The sequence below is a fragment of the Saccopteryx leptura genome, chromosome 5 (assembly GCF_036850995.1).
Source record: "Saccopteryx leptura isolate mSacLep1 chromosome 5, mSacLep1_pri_phased_curated, whole genome shotgun sequence".
Lineage (NCBI taxonomy): Eukaryota > Metazoa > Chordata > Mammalia > Chiroptera > Emballonuridae > Saccopteryx > Saccopteryx leptura.
Window position 1 is genome coordinate 25783876 of NC_089507.1, and position 17151 is coordinate 25801026.

Below are 17151 nucleotides of genomic sequence, written 5' to 3' on the forward strand. Positions count from 1 at the left end.
CAGAACAGGGAGTATGTCTGACTGGTCAGAGCTTTAATATTATTTTGCAACACTAATAAGGAAAAACCATACCACACTGCTAGCTAGAAAATGAAAAAGGGTCAAGGTTACACTAAGAAGGTAAAAGCTATGTAGCATATAGTATTTATTGTAACACATTTATCATAACTAAGCAAAACACTATAAATTTACAGAATGACAAAATAGAGTCACTGAGTAATTATGTATAAAGTTTTTTTTCCTAGTCAATAAAACAGATATGCTTAGGGGTCAAATTGCATCTTTCTGAATCTATGATTCTAAAAACCATTACTTCCTTAAAGAATTATTTGGCCTGGCCCCTTTCATATTTTGCATTATAATAAGTTCAGACAAAATGTTTGCTGAAGATATGCAATTAGTATGTCAGTATTTTCCTTAAGTTTTAGCATTTTCCTTAAATTTAATTTCAACTTCAGGAAATTTACAACAGTGGTAGCCTTGGAAAATGAAAAAGAGAAAACAAATGTTAAGTAATGAACCAGGACAACAAAGTTGTAAAAACGATGAGAAAAATATATAATTTAATTTGGTGCCTTAGAAAGTCTGTTTAATTTCATGTGTGATCCACATAAGTGGATAATTCAAGCCACTTGTCAATGCTGCACTTCTAGTAGAAGGGTACACTAAGCTACATTTGTAAATATTCTGCCCCCCCACAGTAACATTTTTTACACTGCTCCTTGATCCTTCATATTAACATGACTTTTGATCCTTAAACTGCAATCCGAGTCACCACATATTTGCCACTTTGGGGAGAGGAAAAGCAATTTTAATTGGACAAAGACCAAAATAATCTGCTACAGAATATACTTGATTTACAGACTCTAAATTCAATTATTAAAATGAGTTCTATTATCAACACATTTAAAAAGAAAAGATTTGAACTTACTAATATAAACTATTTTCTTAGAAACATAATATGAGCAAGAAGTCAGTGTACAACACTTTACTCAAAAGAATTAATCATGACTTCATACCTTGATTTGACCAAAAAAGAGTTTTTGTCAGTCATTGCTTCCCCTTTGAGTGTTTCTTCATGGGGCCAAAATTCATTCTTTATAGACTTCTTCTGTTAAAAGAAAATATATATATACACTCTTTTAGGGTTCCAATATTCTACAAAGATCTACAATATCTGGGTTTAGTTTTATTAAACAAATGTCAAATGACTTTGATCAATTTTCAGTAAAAAACAATTTAATTAGGGAAATTAAACAGTAGCTTTGGATGCCTTTTTCAATGTTTAATTTGAATCTTTAATTACTCATCATTTCCATTAAGAAAAATAGAATATGTTAATAAAAAATAAAATATATTTACTTTTACTTTTCGAATAATTTTTCTTCCAACTTCTTTTTGATCATGACCAAGAAATAAAATGGCAAAAGAGCACAAGTGCTGAAAAGAAAGACTGAGCGATAAACTGAGCAACTAAGACAGGTGAGTCGTTAGGAGTCCACATTTGGGTCCATAATGCAAAGCAAAATAAGGGAAGAGGACTGTTTGCTTTTGGTTTTTATGTATTTTTTTCTGTCCCTTTTTTTTTTTGTATTTATCCAAAGCTGGAAATGGGGAGGCAGTCAGACTCCTGCATGCACCCCACCGGGATCCACCCGGCATGCCCACCAGGGGGTGATGCTCTGCCTATCCTGGGTGTAGCTCTGTTGCAACCAGAGCCATTCTAGCGCCTGAGGCAGAGGCCATGGAGCCATCCCCAGCGCCCGGGCCAACTCTGCTCCAATGGAGCCTTGGCTGCGGGAGGGGAAGAGAGAGAGAGGAAGGAGAGGGGGAGGGGTGGAGAAGCAGATGGGCACTTCTCCTGTGTGCCCTGGCCAGGAGTCAAACCCGGGACTCCTGCATGCCAGACCGACGCTCCACCACTGAGCTAACCGGCCAGGGCCTTTTCTGTCCTTTTCTTTTTCTTTTAATTAATTAATTAATTAATTAAATTTTTTTTCTGAAGTTGGAAACGGAGGCACTCAGACTCCCACATGTGCCCGACCGGGATCCACCCGGCATGCCCACCAGGGGGCGATGCTCTGCCCATCTGGGCATTGCTCTGTTGAAACCAGAGCCATTCTAGCGCCTGAGGCAGAGACCATGGAGCCATCCCCAGCGCCCGGGCCAACTTTGCTCCAATGGAGTCTTGGCTGCGGGAGGGGAAGAGAGAGACAGAGAGGAGGGGCGGGGTGGAGAAGCAGATGAGCGCTTCTCCTGTGTGCCTTGGCCAGGAATCGAACCCAGTATTCCTGCACGCCAGGCCGACACTCTATCACTGAGCCAACTGGCCAGGGCTTCTGTCCTTTTCTTAAAGTAACTTCTCTTGCAGAAAACTTTGATAACTCACTGACCTGTATTTACGAAATCAAACTGAAAATGTGTTTTTGTGATATATATTTAAAGATAAAAATTTAGCATGGTTTTACTGAACAGAATTTTACCAACAAAAATTTCATTCTTCAACATAACACATTCTTCAAACAGCTTACATAAAAATAAAGCAGAAAATATAGGCAGGAAAGCAAATAATAGGGAAAAAATTAAAATGTATGCAAACAAACCTTGGAAGTTTCTAGTCTCTGGAAGAGAAAGGTCTCTCCATAAGGAAAGATGGAAGATGAATTCTCCTCATTTGAATCTTTTGGAGAAATTATAGGATGAGAATGGAAAGATGTGAATAATGTAAAACATTATTTAAAAAAAAAGGCATTTATTTTAAAGCAATATTAAAACTTAAGCTTTATTCTTTGAGAGTCCAAAATTATGTTCATAATTCTTACCCCAAATAAACTCACCAAATGGTCTTCCTAATGTAGCACTCACTATATACACCCCCCACATTATATGACATATTATTCATTTCTTAAAGTGTGATGTGTCATGTGTGTGTGTGTGTGTGTGTGTGTGTGTCCTTGCTAAACTCTAAGAACTACATTAATACAACCAAGCACATTTCCCACTGTATACAGTAGAAATTAACATGGTGCCATTTTTAATGTTAATTCCAAAATAAGAGAATAGTATTAACAGAGGATACTTATAATTCTATAATTTTCAATAAAATTATTAAAAATTCATTAACAAAACAACTAGACGTTATATCACTCAAAATACACGAATCACTTAATACAATCCCTCTAATTCCATAGCTACTAACACATCTGTAAACGAATTGTTTTAAAAGAATTCCCACCATCTTTGAATCACACCAATCTACTAGAAAGAATATAGCAAAAACAATTTTAAAAGGGTCAGTACCCAAGTGTTTGTCAACTTGTTGAGAAGAATGTTCCTGAACTTATAGAGGCAGAATTCTCAAAAACAAGAAAAGTCTCTGTCAATGATCAATTAACCAGAGCAATGTCAGCCCTTTTCTGTTACCATGGCAAAATTACTTTCCATAAATCTGTGTTCTGCACTCAGACTGTCAGAAACCACTTAATTCGGTTAAATGCCTTTGACTGTGGCTAATGATGAATGAAGCCTGTACAAAAAACCATCTTTTTACTTTATCATGTACAAATTTCCAGGAGTTTGAGTATATATTACTGTCTCTTCTTCACTCACCTTTAAAAGTATCTGAAGTACTACGAACCCTAGCAGACAGTCTTCTCATTATCCTCTCTTCCCCAGGTGAGCTACCTTCTCAATCATGATTTAGACAAATTTAGGACTATCATCAAATGAGTGCCAACTATTTTATAAAGACTTGAAATTCTAAGACTCACTTTGCTGTGTCACAGATTTTCCAGTTGAGGTAGCAACATTTCTTCTCTCTCGGAAATAGCTTAAAGCAAAGGAAAAAAAATAGGTTAAAAAAGATACATAAAAATGGGAAAGTTAGCGTCGGCCTGGCATGCAGGAGTCCCAGGTTCGATTCCCGGCCAGGGCACACAGGATAAGCGCCCATCTGCTTCTCCACCCCTCCCCCTCTCCTTCCTCTCTGTCTCTCTCTTCCCCTCCCGCAGCCAGGGCTCCATTGGAGCAAAGTTTGCCCAGGCACTGAGGCTGGCTCTGTGGCCTCTGCCTCAGGTGCTAAAATGGCTCTGGTTGCAACAGAGTGACGCCCCAGATGGGCAGAGCATTGCCCCCTGGTGGGCGTGCCGGGTGGATCCCGGTCGGGCGCATGCGGGAGTCTGTCTGACTACCTCCCTGTTTCCAACTTCAGAAAAATACAAAAAAAAAAGGGGGGGGGGAGTTACTATCTTGAGTAAAGAATTAATTATAGAGACATACATTCTTTTGGGTAGAGAAACCAATACACAAAAAATAAATTTGATTTTAAATAAACCAAACCACCAATTTCCACAATCCACTTTGTTTTTATCAAAAGTGCAAAGAAAGAGATTTCAACTGATTTTACAAGTGTTTGCTTCTCATATTAATAATTCACAAAAGCAAACATATTTATCCAAGGCTAGTCTGAACATAACGCAATTTAAAAACCCATTTCCATAACCATCTAAAAAAACAATTTTTCTACTTATATTTCAGTATGCATGCAGTGTTTCTGTCATTAGCTTTATAATATTGAACAAAAGCTTGTCTGGTTCTATGAGCATGCCAAAATACAAAAGACTTTTCCTTAAAGATCTGATGGTCTTGGGAGAGAGACATTACAAGTAACTAATTAGAAAACAATCTAACAGCAATGACAGAGGGACACTGTGGAAGCAGAGGGTAACAAGTACCTACTACCATATGAAAGAGTTCCACCTAGTTTACCAGCTAAATGTAACATCAGGACACTGTCCTTACATATATATCTGCCCAAGTAACTACATACAGGTAAATAAAAAAAGAACAGAAATCAATAAAACAGAATATGAACAAAATTTTAAAATCACTGCAACCAAAAAGGTGGTTCTTTGAAAAAACTGATAAACCTCAGGGAAGAAAAATAAGAGAGACAGAAGACATAAATTACCAATATCTGGAATGAAAAAGGGGACATCACTACAAATCCTACAAACATGAAAGAAGTAATTACAGATTACTAAGAAAACTAGACAAATAAATTCAACAACTGAGATAAAATGGAAAAGTTTTTTTAAAAGATACAAATTACCAATATGATACAAGAATAAATAGAAAATCATAATACCCCTATATTTATTAAAGAAATTAAATTTAGTAATTAATCACCTACCCACAGAAAATACTCTATGCCCAGATATTTCACTGGTGAATTCCACTAAACATTATTAAAAAAATGATACCAATTTTACACAAACTGCTTCAGAAAATAAGGAAAGATTCTCATTTGTAAGCCTATACTGTATTACTGATACCAAAACTAGTCAAAACAAAACCACTGAGGCCCCGGCCGGTTGGCTCAGTGGTAGAGCGTCGGCCTGGCGTGCAGGAGTCCCAGGTTCAATTCCTGGCCAGGGCACACAGGAGAGGCGCCCATCTGCTTCTCCACCCCTCTCCCTCTCCTTCCTCTCTGTCTCTCTCTTCCCCTCCCACAGCCAAGGCTCCATTGGAGCGGGGTTGTTCCGGGCACTGAGGATGGCTCCTTGGCCTCTGTCTCAGACGCTGGAATGGCTCTGGTTGCGACAGAGCAATGCCCCAGATGGGCAGAGCATAACTCCCTGGTGGGCATGCCGGGTGGATCCCGGTAGGGCGCATGCGGGAGTCTGTCTGACTGCCTCCCTGTTTCCAACTTCCGAAAAATACAAAACAAAAAACAAACAAAAAAAACCCCAACACAAAACCACTGAAACAATAACTTACATAAAAGAAAGCATAGGTACTAAGCTCATGGACCTTGGCCACAGAGAACAATTTATGAATTTGACCTCAAAGGCAAGGGAAGCAAAAGCAAAAATAAATGAATAGGACTTTATCAAACTAAAAAGCTTTAGCATAGTAAAAGAAACTGACAAAAATCATTAACCAATGAAATGGGAGATGATATTTGCAAACAAGAGCTCTGAAAGGGAGTTAATATCCAGTATATACAAAGAACTCACAAAGCTCAGAAACAAATAAGCAAACAATCCAATTAAAAAATGGGGATAGGACCTGAACAGGCACTTCTTCCAAGAAGACATACAAATGGCCAACGGATATTTGAAAAAATGCTGATTATCACTAGCTATCAGAGAAAGGCTAATCAAAACTACAATAATATACCATCTCACACCTGCTAGATTGGCTATTATCAACAAGACGGGTAATACAAATACTGGAGAGGCTGTGGAGAAAAAGGAACCCTCATTCACTGCTGGTGAGAATGTAAAATAGAATAACCATTATGGAAGAAAGTATGGTGGTTCCTCAGAAAATTAGGAATAGAACTACCAAATGACCCAGCAATCCCTCTATTGGGTATCTACCCTAAAAACTCGAAAACAGTGGCACATAAAGATACATTCACCCCCATGTTCATCACAGCATTATTCCCAGTGGTCAAGACATGGAAACAACCGAAGTGTCCCTCAACAGAGAGTTGGATAAAGAAGATGTGGTCCATATATACAACGGAACACTACTCAGCCATAAGAAATGCTGACCTATTGCCAGTTACGACAACACAGATGGAATGCCCATACGCTGATGTTACTATAAATCAGTATCGCTGCTTTCAAGGAACAGTTTTGCATTACCTACCAAAGTGGAAGATAATCGTATCCTATGACAGCAATTCTTCTCCTCGGTATACATCCTACAAACATTCACATAAATACACTCCAAGAAAAATGATAAAAACTACCCAATATATGTCAACATGTGAATTAATAAACAAGTTATGGGAGATTCACACAAAGAAACATTATTCAACAATAAAATAACTGACATGCTGCAACATCTCTAAAACATGATGTTGAGTAAAAGATGCCAGCTACAAAACATTACTCGCAGTACGATTCCATTTATATGAAATTCTAAAACAAGCAAAAATAATATAGGGAGATCAGTGCTCGCCTAATGCCGGGAGTAATTTTACTGCAAATGGGTAAAAGAGACTTTTATAGGGGGGTGTGGGGGGGGTGCTAGCATTGATCTATCTATATCTTAATGTGGTAGAGGTCACATAGGTATACATATTTGCCAAAACTCACCAACCAGGATACTTAAAATGAGTCTATATGAAAATAGATATAAATAACACTGATTTACATTTGTCTTCAAATAATTTATATATAAACAAACACACAATAAACAGGCAAAATACTAGGCCATGTTGAGAATACCAAATATCTGCAAAGGAATGACTACCCTGCTGGTGTCCCACAGTGAACTATTCAACAGCAGTGGAAGTAAGCTACAACCACGAGCACCAACACAAGGAAAAAGTCAACCTGACTAAAAGAATACACACTATATGACTATTTTTCAAATCACAGAACATTCAAAACTATATTGTATGGAGCATACTCAAAAGGTAAACCCTAACTAAAAAAAAAAAATACTATTTTTTTTGGTAATAAATTTTTATTTAACATCAAGAGAGGAGTTTGTCTTTGGCAGAAAAGTAGTATACAAGTTGAAGACTGCTTTTAAATTTGAAATATAACGCATGATTAATTTGTGAAACTTAAAAACCCATAAAGAAAAGAAGCAGTCATCATCCTTGTTATTATTATGCTTTTGAAATCACGGTCAGGTTACCTAAAAGCTCTGAGCCTGGTTCGCTCTTTTCATGAAGGAGAATAAACACAGGGCTTGCTGCATAGGAATATGTGGGAATTAAAGAGATAATGCATTTAAGGAGCATCAGGTGTGCCCTATTCAATGTAAACACACAGCAAATGACCCAATCATTACCATTTTTATTAGAGAAAATCATGGTTGGACCTCCTGATAAACCTAATATGCATATTTCTTAAAGTCCTTGAAAGTATGAACACTCTTCATTTGTAATAGTGAAAAGTATCAACAACCTAGCAGAAAAATAGGGTTTTTTTTCTTTTTAATAAAATACTATATAGGAGTTATTGTTTAAAATAACATGCATCAATGTGGACAGAACTCAAAAATAATATTAAGTGAAACACCAAGTTGCAAAACAATAACTGATTGTCAGAGGGAATCCCTAGCATACCTACAGATGCTATTTTTCTCACATTTTTTGAACACTAAAGTTGCCAATAAAAATAGTGGCATACAGGTTAATGTAAAAAATCTCCTTTTATGATTTACACTTACCTATTACTTCAGCAAGGTTGCCACAACAAAAAATAATCAAACATATACCATCATCATTTCACAGAATATTTGTCTAAAAAGAAATTCGGTTCTTACAATTCACAACAGACTATATCAGATTGAATACAGATTATTACAAAAATGAATTTAAAAAAAGAAAATAAAAACAATAAATAGGCAGCAGTTTAAACCAGCCTTAGGTTTACATAATATCTAGCTAAACACACAAATCTAAATTCAGAAAGCATGAATGTACTAGCTACGGCATAGATCAAGAATGTGAAATTTACAATGCACGGATAATTAAGACAACCTATAAACTTCCCCCAAAAAAGTCCTCATGATAAGAATAAAGTATACATCTTAGAAGGATTACAGCACTAAAATCTGTATCACAAAACTTTTTTTTAAGCAACAAAAGTTGCAGTTCAAATGTGCACCCCAAGAAGAAAGATCCATTAGATGTGAACAACAAGAAGGAATTTATCTACTGAGACGGATTCCCCATGATCAAAAAAAGGTCCAATTTTTATAAATAATAAGAGCTTAGAAGCCATCTGTGGATGGGCTTTTCTGTATACCAAGAGAAATCTCAAACTGGACTTTTGGCTTCCCACCCTAAGCCCTGAGTAAACTATTAAAAGTTTATTCCTGGTTTTATCTGTTGACCAATGTACTAAGACCTTAGTCCAGGTCTTAGTCCATAATGACCAATCAGAATGCCTAGTACTGACCAATCAGGATTGCAAGATTCAGACCAATTAGAAATGTTCAAATTTAGATACCTCATTTACATACAATGGACCTAACTGGGCAGAAACTTTGGATGTAGAAGATGGTCTCCCCTTTCTCTGGGTGGAATATGATTTAGGTTACTACCTGAGTCAGTGCCTCCCAGGCTGCAACTCCTTTTGCTCAAATAAATGCTTTTCATTCTTTATTACAGTCTAGAACTATTTTTAGTTTACAAAAATATATTTTTTTCACACAAAGTGGAACTTTTTTAATTGTGAAAAATAAAAAGTATAACCATAATGTATTCTTATAAAAATTATAGATATATAGATATCCTATCCTCAACCATAAATCAAACTACTATCTCAATTTTGATTTGTTTATATGTTAAAGTCAAAATTTTACAGGCGATTTTATCATAGAATTTATAAAAAGGCATTTTAAAGAAAAAAATCTAAATCTTGTATTGCTAGGCATTTTTCTGCTATAACACAGAATACAGAGTTTTTCTTAAACATGGAAAAGATGTGATGAGTTTCTATGCTTTCTTCATTCAATGCAGCTGACAATGGCTATTATTTTTCTGTACAATTTTTGCTTGTATATAGATTGACATTAAAGTCTAAAGTATTATTATACATTTCTAATCTCTGCATAATTCTATGTACATCTAGAGAAAAATCGCTAAGATTTTTACTTTTACAAAAAGTTTAAAGAAGGCTGGAGACTTAAGGTTTAGATTTCAAACTTTTGAAAAGCCCTTCAAAAGTCGATATAGTACCTCAGTCTTATAATAAATTAAATTTATTGCAATCACAATGCTGCCCCACAAAACCATCATCCTCCCCATTTACTCTGCTGCTTTCCTCTCCTGTCCCCCAAAACAATCAGGGGCACAAAACCTAAAAGAGAAGGCTCTTTGACTCATCCACGGATTAAAAAGTTGCATGTAAGATGTATAAAAATCATTAAACTGGGGAAGGTAAAAGTACCTCTTCAGTAACTGAAAGATACCTGTTCCTTCCTGCCCTGAGCATGAAGGAGGCTCTTCCTGGAAGGATCACAGGACACCCCAGGACTCCAAGGAAATGACAGCTGGTTGGACTTGCTTTCAGCTTGGAGGCTTCCATAGGACCAGAGAGACCTCAGGTGAGGGAGATTAAAAAACTGGCTCTTCCAGCCTAGTTCTAAGAGATCCCGAGATTCATTGTTCAGCACAGCCCCACCCAGCCCAGCAGTGCAGAAAAAAAGGAGCAAGAATTCATGGAAGAAGCCCAAAGCAGGAGCAAAAATAATCCTTTTGACTGGAGAGTCAATTGTATCAGATAGATGAGAAAAAAGGGCTTCAGCTAAGCACATTCAGCATCACGTTCCTTTTAACAATTACATGGAATGTTATTTTTATTATTATTAAGCGAGGAAGCAGAGACAGACTCCTGCAGGTGCACTGACCGGGATCCACCCAGCAAATCCCCTACAAATCGGCACTCTGCCCGTCTGGGTCTGCTGCTCCGTTGTCGGGCAACTGAGCTATTTTAGCACCTGAGGCAAGGCCATGGAGACATCCTCAGCACCCAGGCCAAGTTTGCTTGAACTATTCGAGCCATGGCTGTGGAAAGGGAAGAGAGAGAGAGAGAGAGAGAGAGAGAGAAGCAAGAGGGGGAGGGGCGGAGAAGCAGATGGGTGCTTCTCCTGTGTGCCCTGACCAGGAATCGAACCCAGGACTTCCACACACTGAGCCAATGCTCTACCACTGAGCCAACTGGCCAGAGCCATGGAATGTTTAATTAGTAAAGGAATTATGTTAAAAGCACTGGCCACAAAAAAATATTTTTATTTGGTACATCAAGGAATGTACTAAATATCACTTAGATGTTATTTGATTAGAGAGAATCTCGGATTATGTAGTCCACAATTTTATTTTAAATGTTTTATTATAATACTTTTGAAACTTGCAATTATTATTTGTTATTCTGGTGAGGACCACAAGTCAACATACATAGTGAAGTCTGAAAATAAATTACTTTCTCATTTTATGATCTAAGTGCCACAAATGCATAGCTGCCGTTTACTGCCATGATCAAGGAAGAAAAGAAAGGTTACAATGGGTGATCTGGCGATGATGCAGCTACTAAGTTATTTACTACTAATTTTAATGATATTTCAATTCTAATTCTCAAGGGCTCACAGTCAATTGGAATATCAAGCTTTTCAATTTGTGTAAAATAGCGCATCTTATTTAAAACTTAAGTCAAATGTTTCTTATCTAAAGTTACCCTTAATGGTTCCCAAGAGGATTCTGCTCTAGCAAAGAGGAAATTCCAATATGTGTACTCACAGCAGACCCTTTCCAGTTCATTTTATTTAAAATTAGCAAAATATTTTAAAGTTAAAACTGAGTGATCTTCTATATGCCTGAGAAATATTCCAGTTCTCATACAGGCAGACCTCACTATACAGTGTGTCCGTCAAGTCATCACATGGTGCACTTTTGACTGGTCACAGGAAAACAACAAAAGACGATAGATAGAAATGTGAAATCTGCACCAAATAAAAAGAAAACTTTCCCAGTTTCATACCTATTCAGTGCAGTTCCATGTGGGCTCACACACAGATGTTTTAGGGCTCCTTAGGTAGCTATCCCGTATAGCCTCTACAGACTCGTCACTGACTGATGGCCTACCAGAACGGGGTTTCTCCACCAAACTGCCGGTTTCCTTCAACTGCTTATCCCACCGAGTAATGTTATTCCTATGTGCTGGCACTGCATTATAAACGCGCCGATATTCACGTTGCACTTTGGTCACGGATTCGAATTTAGCGAGCCACAGAACACACTGAACTTTCCTCTGTACCATCCACATCTCGACTGGCATGGCCTTGGGCTGCTCCTCTGTATACACAGTGTTACGTCATCATCTGCGCATGTGCCCATGCTGCCACATCATCCTACAGAAACTGGGAGGATTTTCCTTTTATTTGGTGCAGATTTCACATTTCTATCATCTTCTGTTGCTTTTCTGTGACCAGTCAAAAGTGCACCATGACTTTACGGACACACTGTATTATGGTTAGCTCTTTTTTTGTGCTTCACAAATGTTGCACTTTTTTTACAAATTGAAGGCATGACCCTCCACCAGGAGAAAAGAATTTGACTCACTTTATTGGGGAGGTCTGGAACTGAACCTGCAACATCTCCGAGGTATGCCTTGATATGCAATCAACATTTTTAATTTTAAATGAGTGGTTTAGAAAGCAGGTTCTGGCTTGACCAGGTGGTGATGCAGTGGATAGAGCATCAGACTAGGATGCAGAGGACCCAAGTTCAAGACCTGAGGTCACCAGCTTGAGCGCAGGCTCATCTAGTTTGAGCAAAAGCTCACCAGCTTGGACTCAAGGTCGCTGGCTCAAGCAAGGAGTTACTCGGTCTGCTGAAGGCCCGCAGTCAAGGCACACATGAGAAAGCAATCAAGGAACAACTAAGGTGTCGCAATGCTCAACAAAAAACTAATGACTGATGCTTCTCATCTCTCCGTTCCTGTCTGTCCCTATCTAGTCCTCTCTTTGACTCTCTGTCTCTGTAAAAAAAATTAAATTAAATTAAAAAAAGAAAAAAGAAAGCAGGTTCTGGAGTCAGATTCACTGACATGAAATCCAGTCCACTATCCTTGAGATCCTAGGAAAATTAACCTAAGAGTTAGTTACCTTATAAGAATATAGATGAATACAAACCAAACTAGCACCAACGTGTTTACTAAACGACACTACTACTACTATTGATTTCCTAATAAATAGTAGACATTGCTATTGGCACTAGGGATGCCAAGCTGGACAAATGAACTAGGGCCTCTGCCTTCAAAGAGTGGCTGCTCCAATGGGAGATACTGAAATGAACAGTCTTGCAAATGGTCACGTTTCCTCTTGCAAATATTACATTTTCATGTTTTCTCTTGGAAATACAACCAAGATTTCATACTGCAATTAATTACCAAAGGTACTTAAGACAGGAGAAGAGAGCAGATAGGGGTCAGGAGTTAGGGATGATGGGGGAGGGGGTGTAGCAGAATTGCCCATCTCCAGACAGGCAAGGAATCTGTCACAGCTTCGAGCCCCAGAGCAGTAACAGCCAAACTTGACTCTCAGCAGAAAGACAAGTTTTAGCTTTTAGTGAAAAGAAAAAAAAAAAAAAAAATTCCACCTCAGCCCTGCAGAAAAACCACAACTATTTCAGGTGTAACTTTGAGACACACATAAAAGCTCTCTCTGCTGAAAGTCAGCTCCTCTCAGGACTTCGCAGGTCCTGATGCCACCAATCACCCAGCAGTTTGGCGGGGCCCCTCCTTACAGTTCCTGTGTCTAGAGGACCTGGTGTCATACTGTACTGTCACCATCGTTTTACGTGTCTCCTACGCCACACTTCAAGCACCTTTATTCCTCTCTACGGTTTAAAAAAAAAAGAAAGAAAGAAAGAAAAGAAACAGGCCCCAAATGAAGTCACCCATGCTAAACCCCACAATATCTAACCCAACTGCAGTTTCAGACTCTCCCTGGAAGTTCATCTTTATTCTGCAGAACAGCTCCCTGAAGTCACTCCCCAAGGAAAGTGACCAGGCCTGAAACAACCCACTCTTTTGCTGAAATAACCTCCTTGCCCTGCCTCCGTTGCCTAGAGAAGTCTCCCACTGCGCACCACGCCTGGGAGCTGCTTTCCATTTGCTAAACGGGATGCTTCCCGGTTCATCAGTCACGGAACAAAACCAATTAGATCTTCAAATTTACTTGGCTGAATTTTGGGTTTTTTTGGTTTTTTTTTTGTATTTTTCTGAAGCTGGAAATGGGGAGAGACAGTCAGACAGACTCCCGCATGCGCCTGACCGGGATCCACCAAGCACGCCCACCAGGGGCGACGCTCTGCCCACCAGGGGGCGATGCTCTGCCCCTCCGGGACGTCGCTCTGCTGCTACCAGAGCCACTCTAGCGCCTGGGGCAGAGGCCAAGGAGCCATCCCCAGCGCCCGGGCCATCTTTGCTCCAATGGAGCCTCGGCTGCAGGAGGGGAAGAGAGAGACAGAGAGGAAGGAGGGGAGGTGGAGAAGCAAATGGGCGCTTCTCCTATGTGCCCTGGCCGGGAATCGAACCCGGGTCCCCAACACGCCAGGCCGACGCTCTACCGCTGAGCCAACCGGCCAGGGCCTGAATTTTGTTTTTTAATACTACCTCCTTCACACCCAGCCCAGTGACCAGTAGTACCAAATAGGTGCTCACTAGGTATCTGTTGAATTATTAACTCATGCCAAGCACTGTGCCAGGCAGTAGATATACAGACAGTAGAAACCTGGCCTTTGACAAAGAACAAATTATTTAGTGGGGAGAGACAGAGTCAGCAACTCAAATATGCGAACAGCACTCATGGAAGAACGTAACGCCAACTGTGGAGAGAAGCTCACAGAGCCGAATATCCAGACAGAATACAGAGAAGGGATGCTCCCCAATTAAATGGGTGAAAGCTGAAGAGGTCCAGGCAGTTCTAAGCTGGATACAGCCTCTGGGAAAGTGTTCAAGAGAAATGACATGACAAAAATAAAGTTTTAAGAGAAGAAAAGGTTGGTTGAAATAGGTAAATTAATAGAAGTCAAATTTAGAAAACAATGAAAATATAATTGTTTAAAATGACAAATTCACCCAAACTGAATACTTACAACTTATCATAAAAGTTCTTACCTCCCTGAAATTCCTTTTGTTGACCCCGGAATCTCTGGTACAGGCCGATGTCTCAGCAGGAAAGACCGAGATGGCCTTGAGACCAACTTGCTACGACTTCTCATCGGTGGCAGGAAGGGCGATGACGGAACATACAAATCATTGACAACCATTTCTCCTTGAAATTTAAAGAAAGGGGATGGCGGTGATCTTTCTAATGAACCATTAGTCCCACTTCCAGAATTTGCTTCTGATACTAAACAGCTAGGGGAAGAAAGGCATTCAGGGTCTACCTTAGGAAGCTTGCTCACAGTTTTTGAGATCAAATCGCCTTTCTTTGTTTGTCCTTCTTCAGTTGTACTATCCACAGTATTCTCTGTAAGCAATGGTTCTATTTTAATAGTTTCACTACCAAATAAAGAATCTTCAAAAGAACCTGAATTCCGGTGTGGTTCTTCTTCCGGAATGGGAAAGTTGTGTTTAGGAAGAGACAGCTTAGCATCCGATTTAAGAGGCTGGCTATTTTCCACACTAATGTCATCTTGACCAAGGTTTTTTGTAACAGTCTCCAACTGCCGTGAGCTAGGTGTCTGAATACTACTGGAATCTGGAAGTTCTAGGCAGGTATCCAGCTCAGAAGATGGAGCATGGTGATCCTTTGAAGTCTCATCATTTGTCTTTGTTTTATGAATATTTGCATATATTGGGAGATCTTGCATTTTTGACAGGATTATCTGTAACTGTTTAATTATCCTCCTCCGGTGTCCGGTAGGTGAGATTCCAATTTTGTGTAGCACATTGTCATTTACTGCTACACAGTCCTTGATGGTATTCAAACCAGACTCACGGAAGTGAGGGACGTACTGCTCCAGATTAATGCTCATCAGGAAATCTCTGATGTCAACATTTACTTGGCCGACTGAGGACATAATGGTGGCTTCATTACTAAGCTGATTTATAAAAGGTGGTACAATGAGGTGCACGCACAGGAGGGTGTGCTGCTGTACTGGCTTTTCCTCTCGTCCTGGCAGCAGAAAAACGTCTTAGAACGTGATTTTCTCCATCATGAGGGGCTTACGTGCTCAAGCCTAGAAAAAAAAATTAATTTATTAGGACACTTAAGTTATTAAAACCTAGCGTCACACTATAAACTTTCTCTGAAGAAACACAACAGAAACAAGGATAATTATTATAACCCACTGAGTGGGATCTCCGGGCATTACTCTGGTGCCCTGGAAGGTCAGTCCTAGGCAGAGTAGGAAGGTAGCGGACAGAAATGCAATGGGAGTATCAAACGATGATTTTTTTTCTTTTCTTTTCTTTCTTTTTTTTTTTTTCTTTAGGTGAGAGAAGGGGAGATAATGAGTCAGACTCTTGCATGTGCCCTGAACAGGATCCAGCCGGCAACCCCATCTGGGGCCGATGCTCGGACCACCTGAGCTATCCTCAGTACCTGCGGTCAACACTTGAGCCAATTAAGCCACTGGCTGTGGGAGGGGAAGAGGGAGAGAAAAGGAAAAGGGAGGGGGAGAAAAGCAGATGGTCACCTCTCCCATGTGTCCTGACCAGGAATGAAACCCTGGACGTCCAAACGCCAAGGCCAGTGCTCCATCCACTGAGCCACCAGCCAGGGCCCAAATGATGATTTTCAAAGAGGTTAAAACTGACTGTCACACGAATATAAAATGAACATGTGTCAAAATGTCATTCAACTTGTTGGTCAAATGGGTTGTGGCCGTGGCTTCTGGCTTTACAAACTCATTAATGAAGGAACCAATAACATGGTAAGGTTAGTTCTAAGAGCATTTGTGGAACAGGCTTATACAATCTATCAGAAAAGGCTTTTTTTTTCTTCGGGTTTTTTTTTTTTTTAGTGTTAGAATAAGACTGGTAGGTTAGGTTTTTTTTAAAAAAAGGGTTAATGTCCTACAGGGCAGTAAAACCATAGCCTTTAGAGTTGTCTTTCTACTGGGGAAAAATCTATAAGCGATCAGGTAACTTTCCAGTTCTGGGCTTTAACCAAAAAATAACTAGGAGCTGCAGCACAAGAACTGGAGTCACTACCCTGAGGGCGGGCCTATTACACAGTAGCCCCAACAGAGCAATGAAAGAACATGTGTCCATTCTTTTGGTTTCCAAGCCTTAGATAACCTTCCTTCACAGCAACTAGATAGGAGCACCTTCCCCTTTGGCACACCTGCTTCAAAGACTCTCCTAAAAAGCACAGTTAAGAACGTGTTTCTCAGGGCAATAATTTTCATTTCAAAAAGTCATCAGCACTCTACGTGCAATACTGATACACAAGGTAGGAATAGTTAGTTAATTCTTAAACACATTATAAAACAGGAAGTAAGTTAATGTGAAAGGAAAGCGAAAACGGTTAAAGGTCACCTTTTCCTTGATACACACGCAGCAGATTCGCTTAGCTTCATTTTTCTCCCAAATAACATGAATCAATTTTTCTAAAAGCCGATTTATCTAGGTTCTGTTTTTACAGCTGTGTTCAGTTTGCAAACATGTG

The 17151-nt window shown here is 39.3% G+C and overlaps 1 protein-coding gene across 4 annotated transcripts in view; it reads right to left on the minus strand.

Annotated features, from left to right (window-relative positions):
- The window catches only part of ARAP2 (ArfGAP with RhoGAP domain, ankyrin repeat and PH domain 2), a 178835-nt gene that overhangs the window by 148195 nt on the left and 13489 nt on the right, over nucleotides 1-17151 (minus strand). For 3 of the 4 annotated variants that reach the window (XM_066387040.1, XM_066387042.1, XM_066387039.1), the window contains exons 2-5: nucleotides 14652-15718; nucleotides 3771-3829; nucleotides 2604-2680; nucleotides 1020-1111 (exon numbers count right to left, since the gene is read on the minus strand). In XM_066387040.1, the coding sequence (XP_066243137.1) occupies nucleotides 1020-1111; nucleotides 2604-2680; nucleotides 3771-3829; nucleotides 14652-15559 (1136 nt within the window). In that variant the 5' untranslated portion in view covers nucleotides 15560-15718. The remainder of the gene's footprint in view (nucleotides 1-1019; nucleotides 1112-2603; nucleotides 2681-3770; nucleotides 3830-14651; nucleotides 15719-17151) is intronic. The other variant, XM_066387041.1, reaches the window with a different exon arrangement.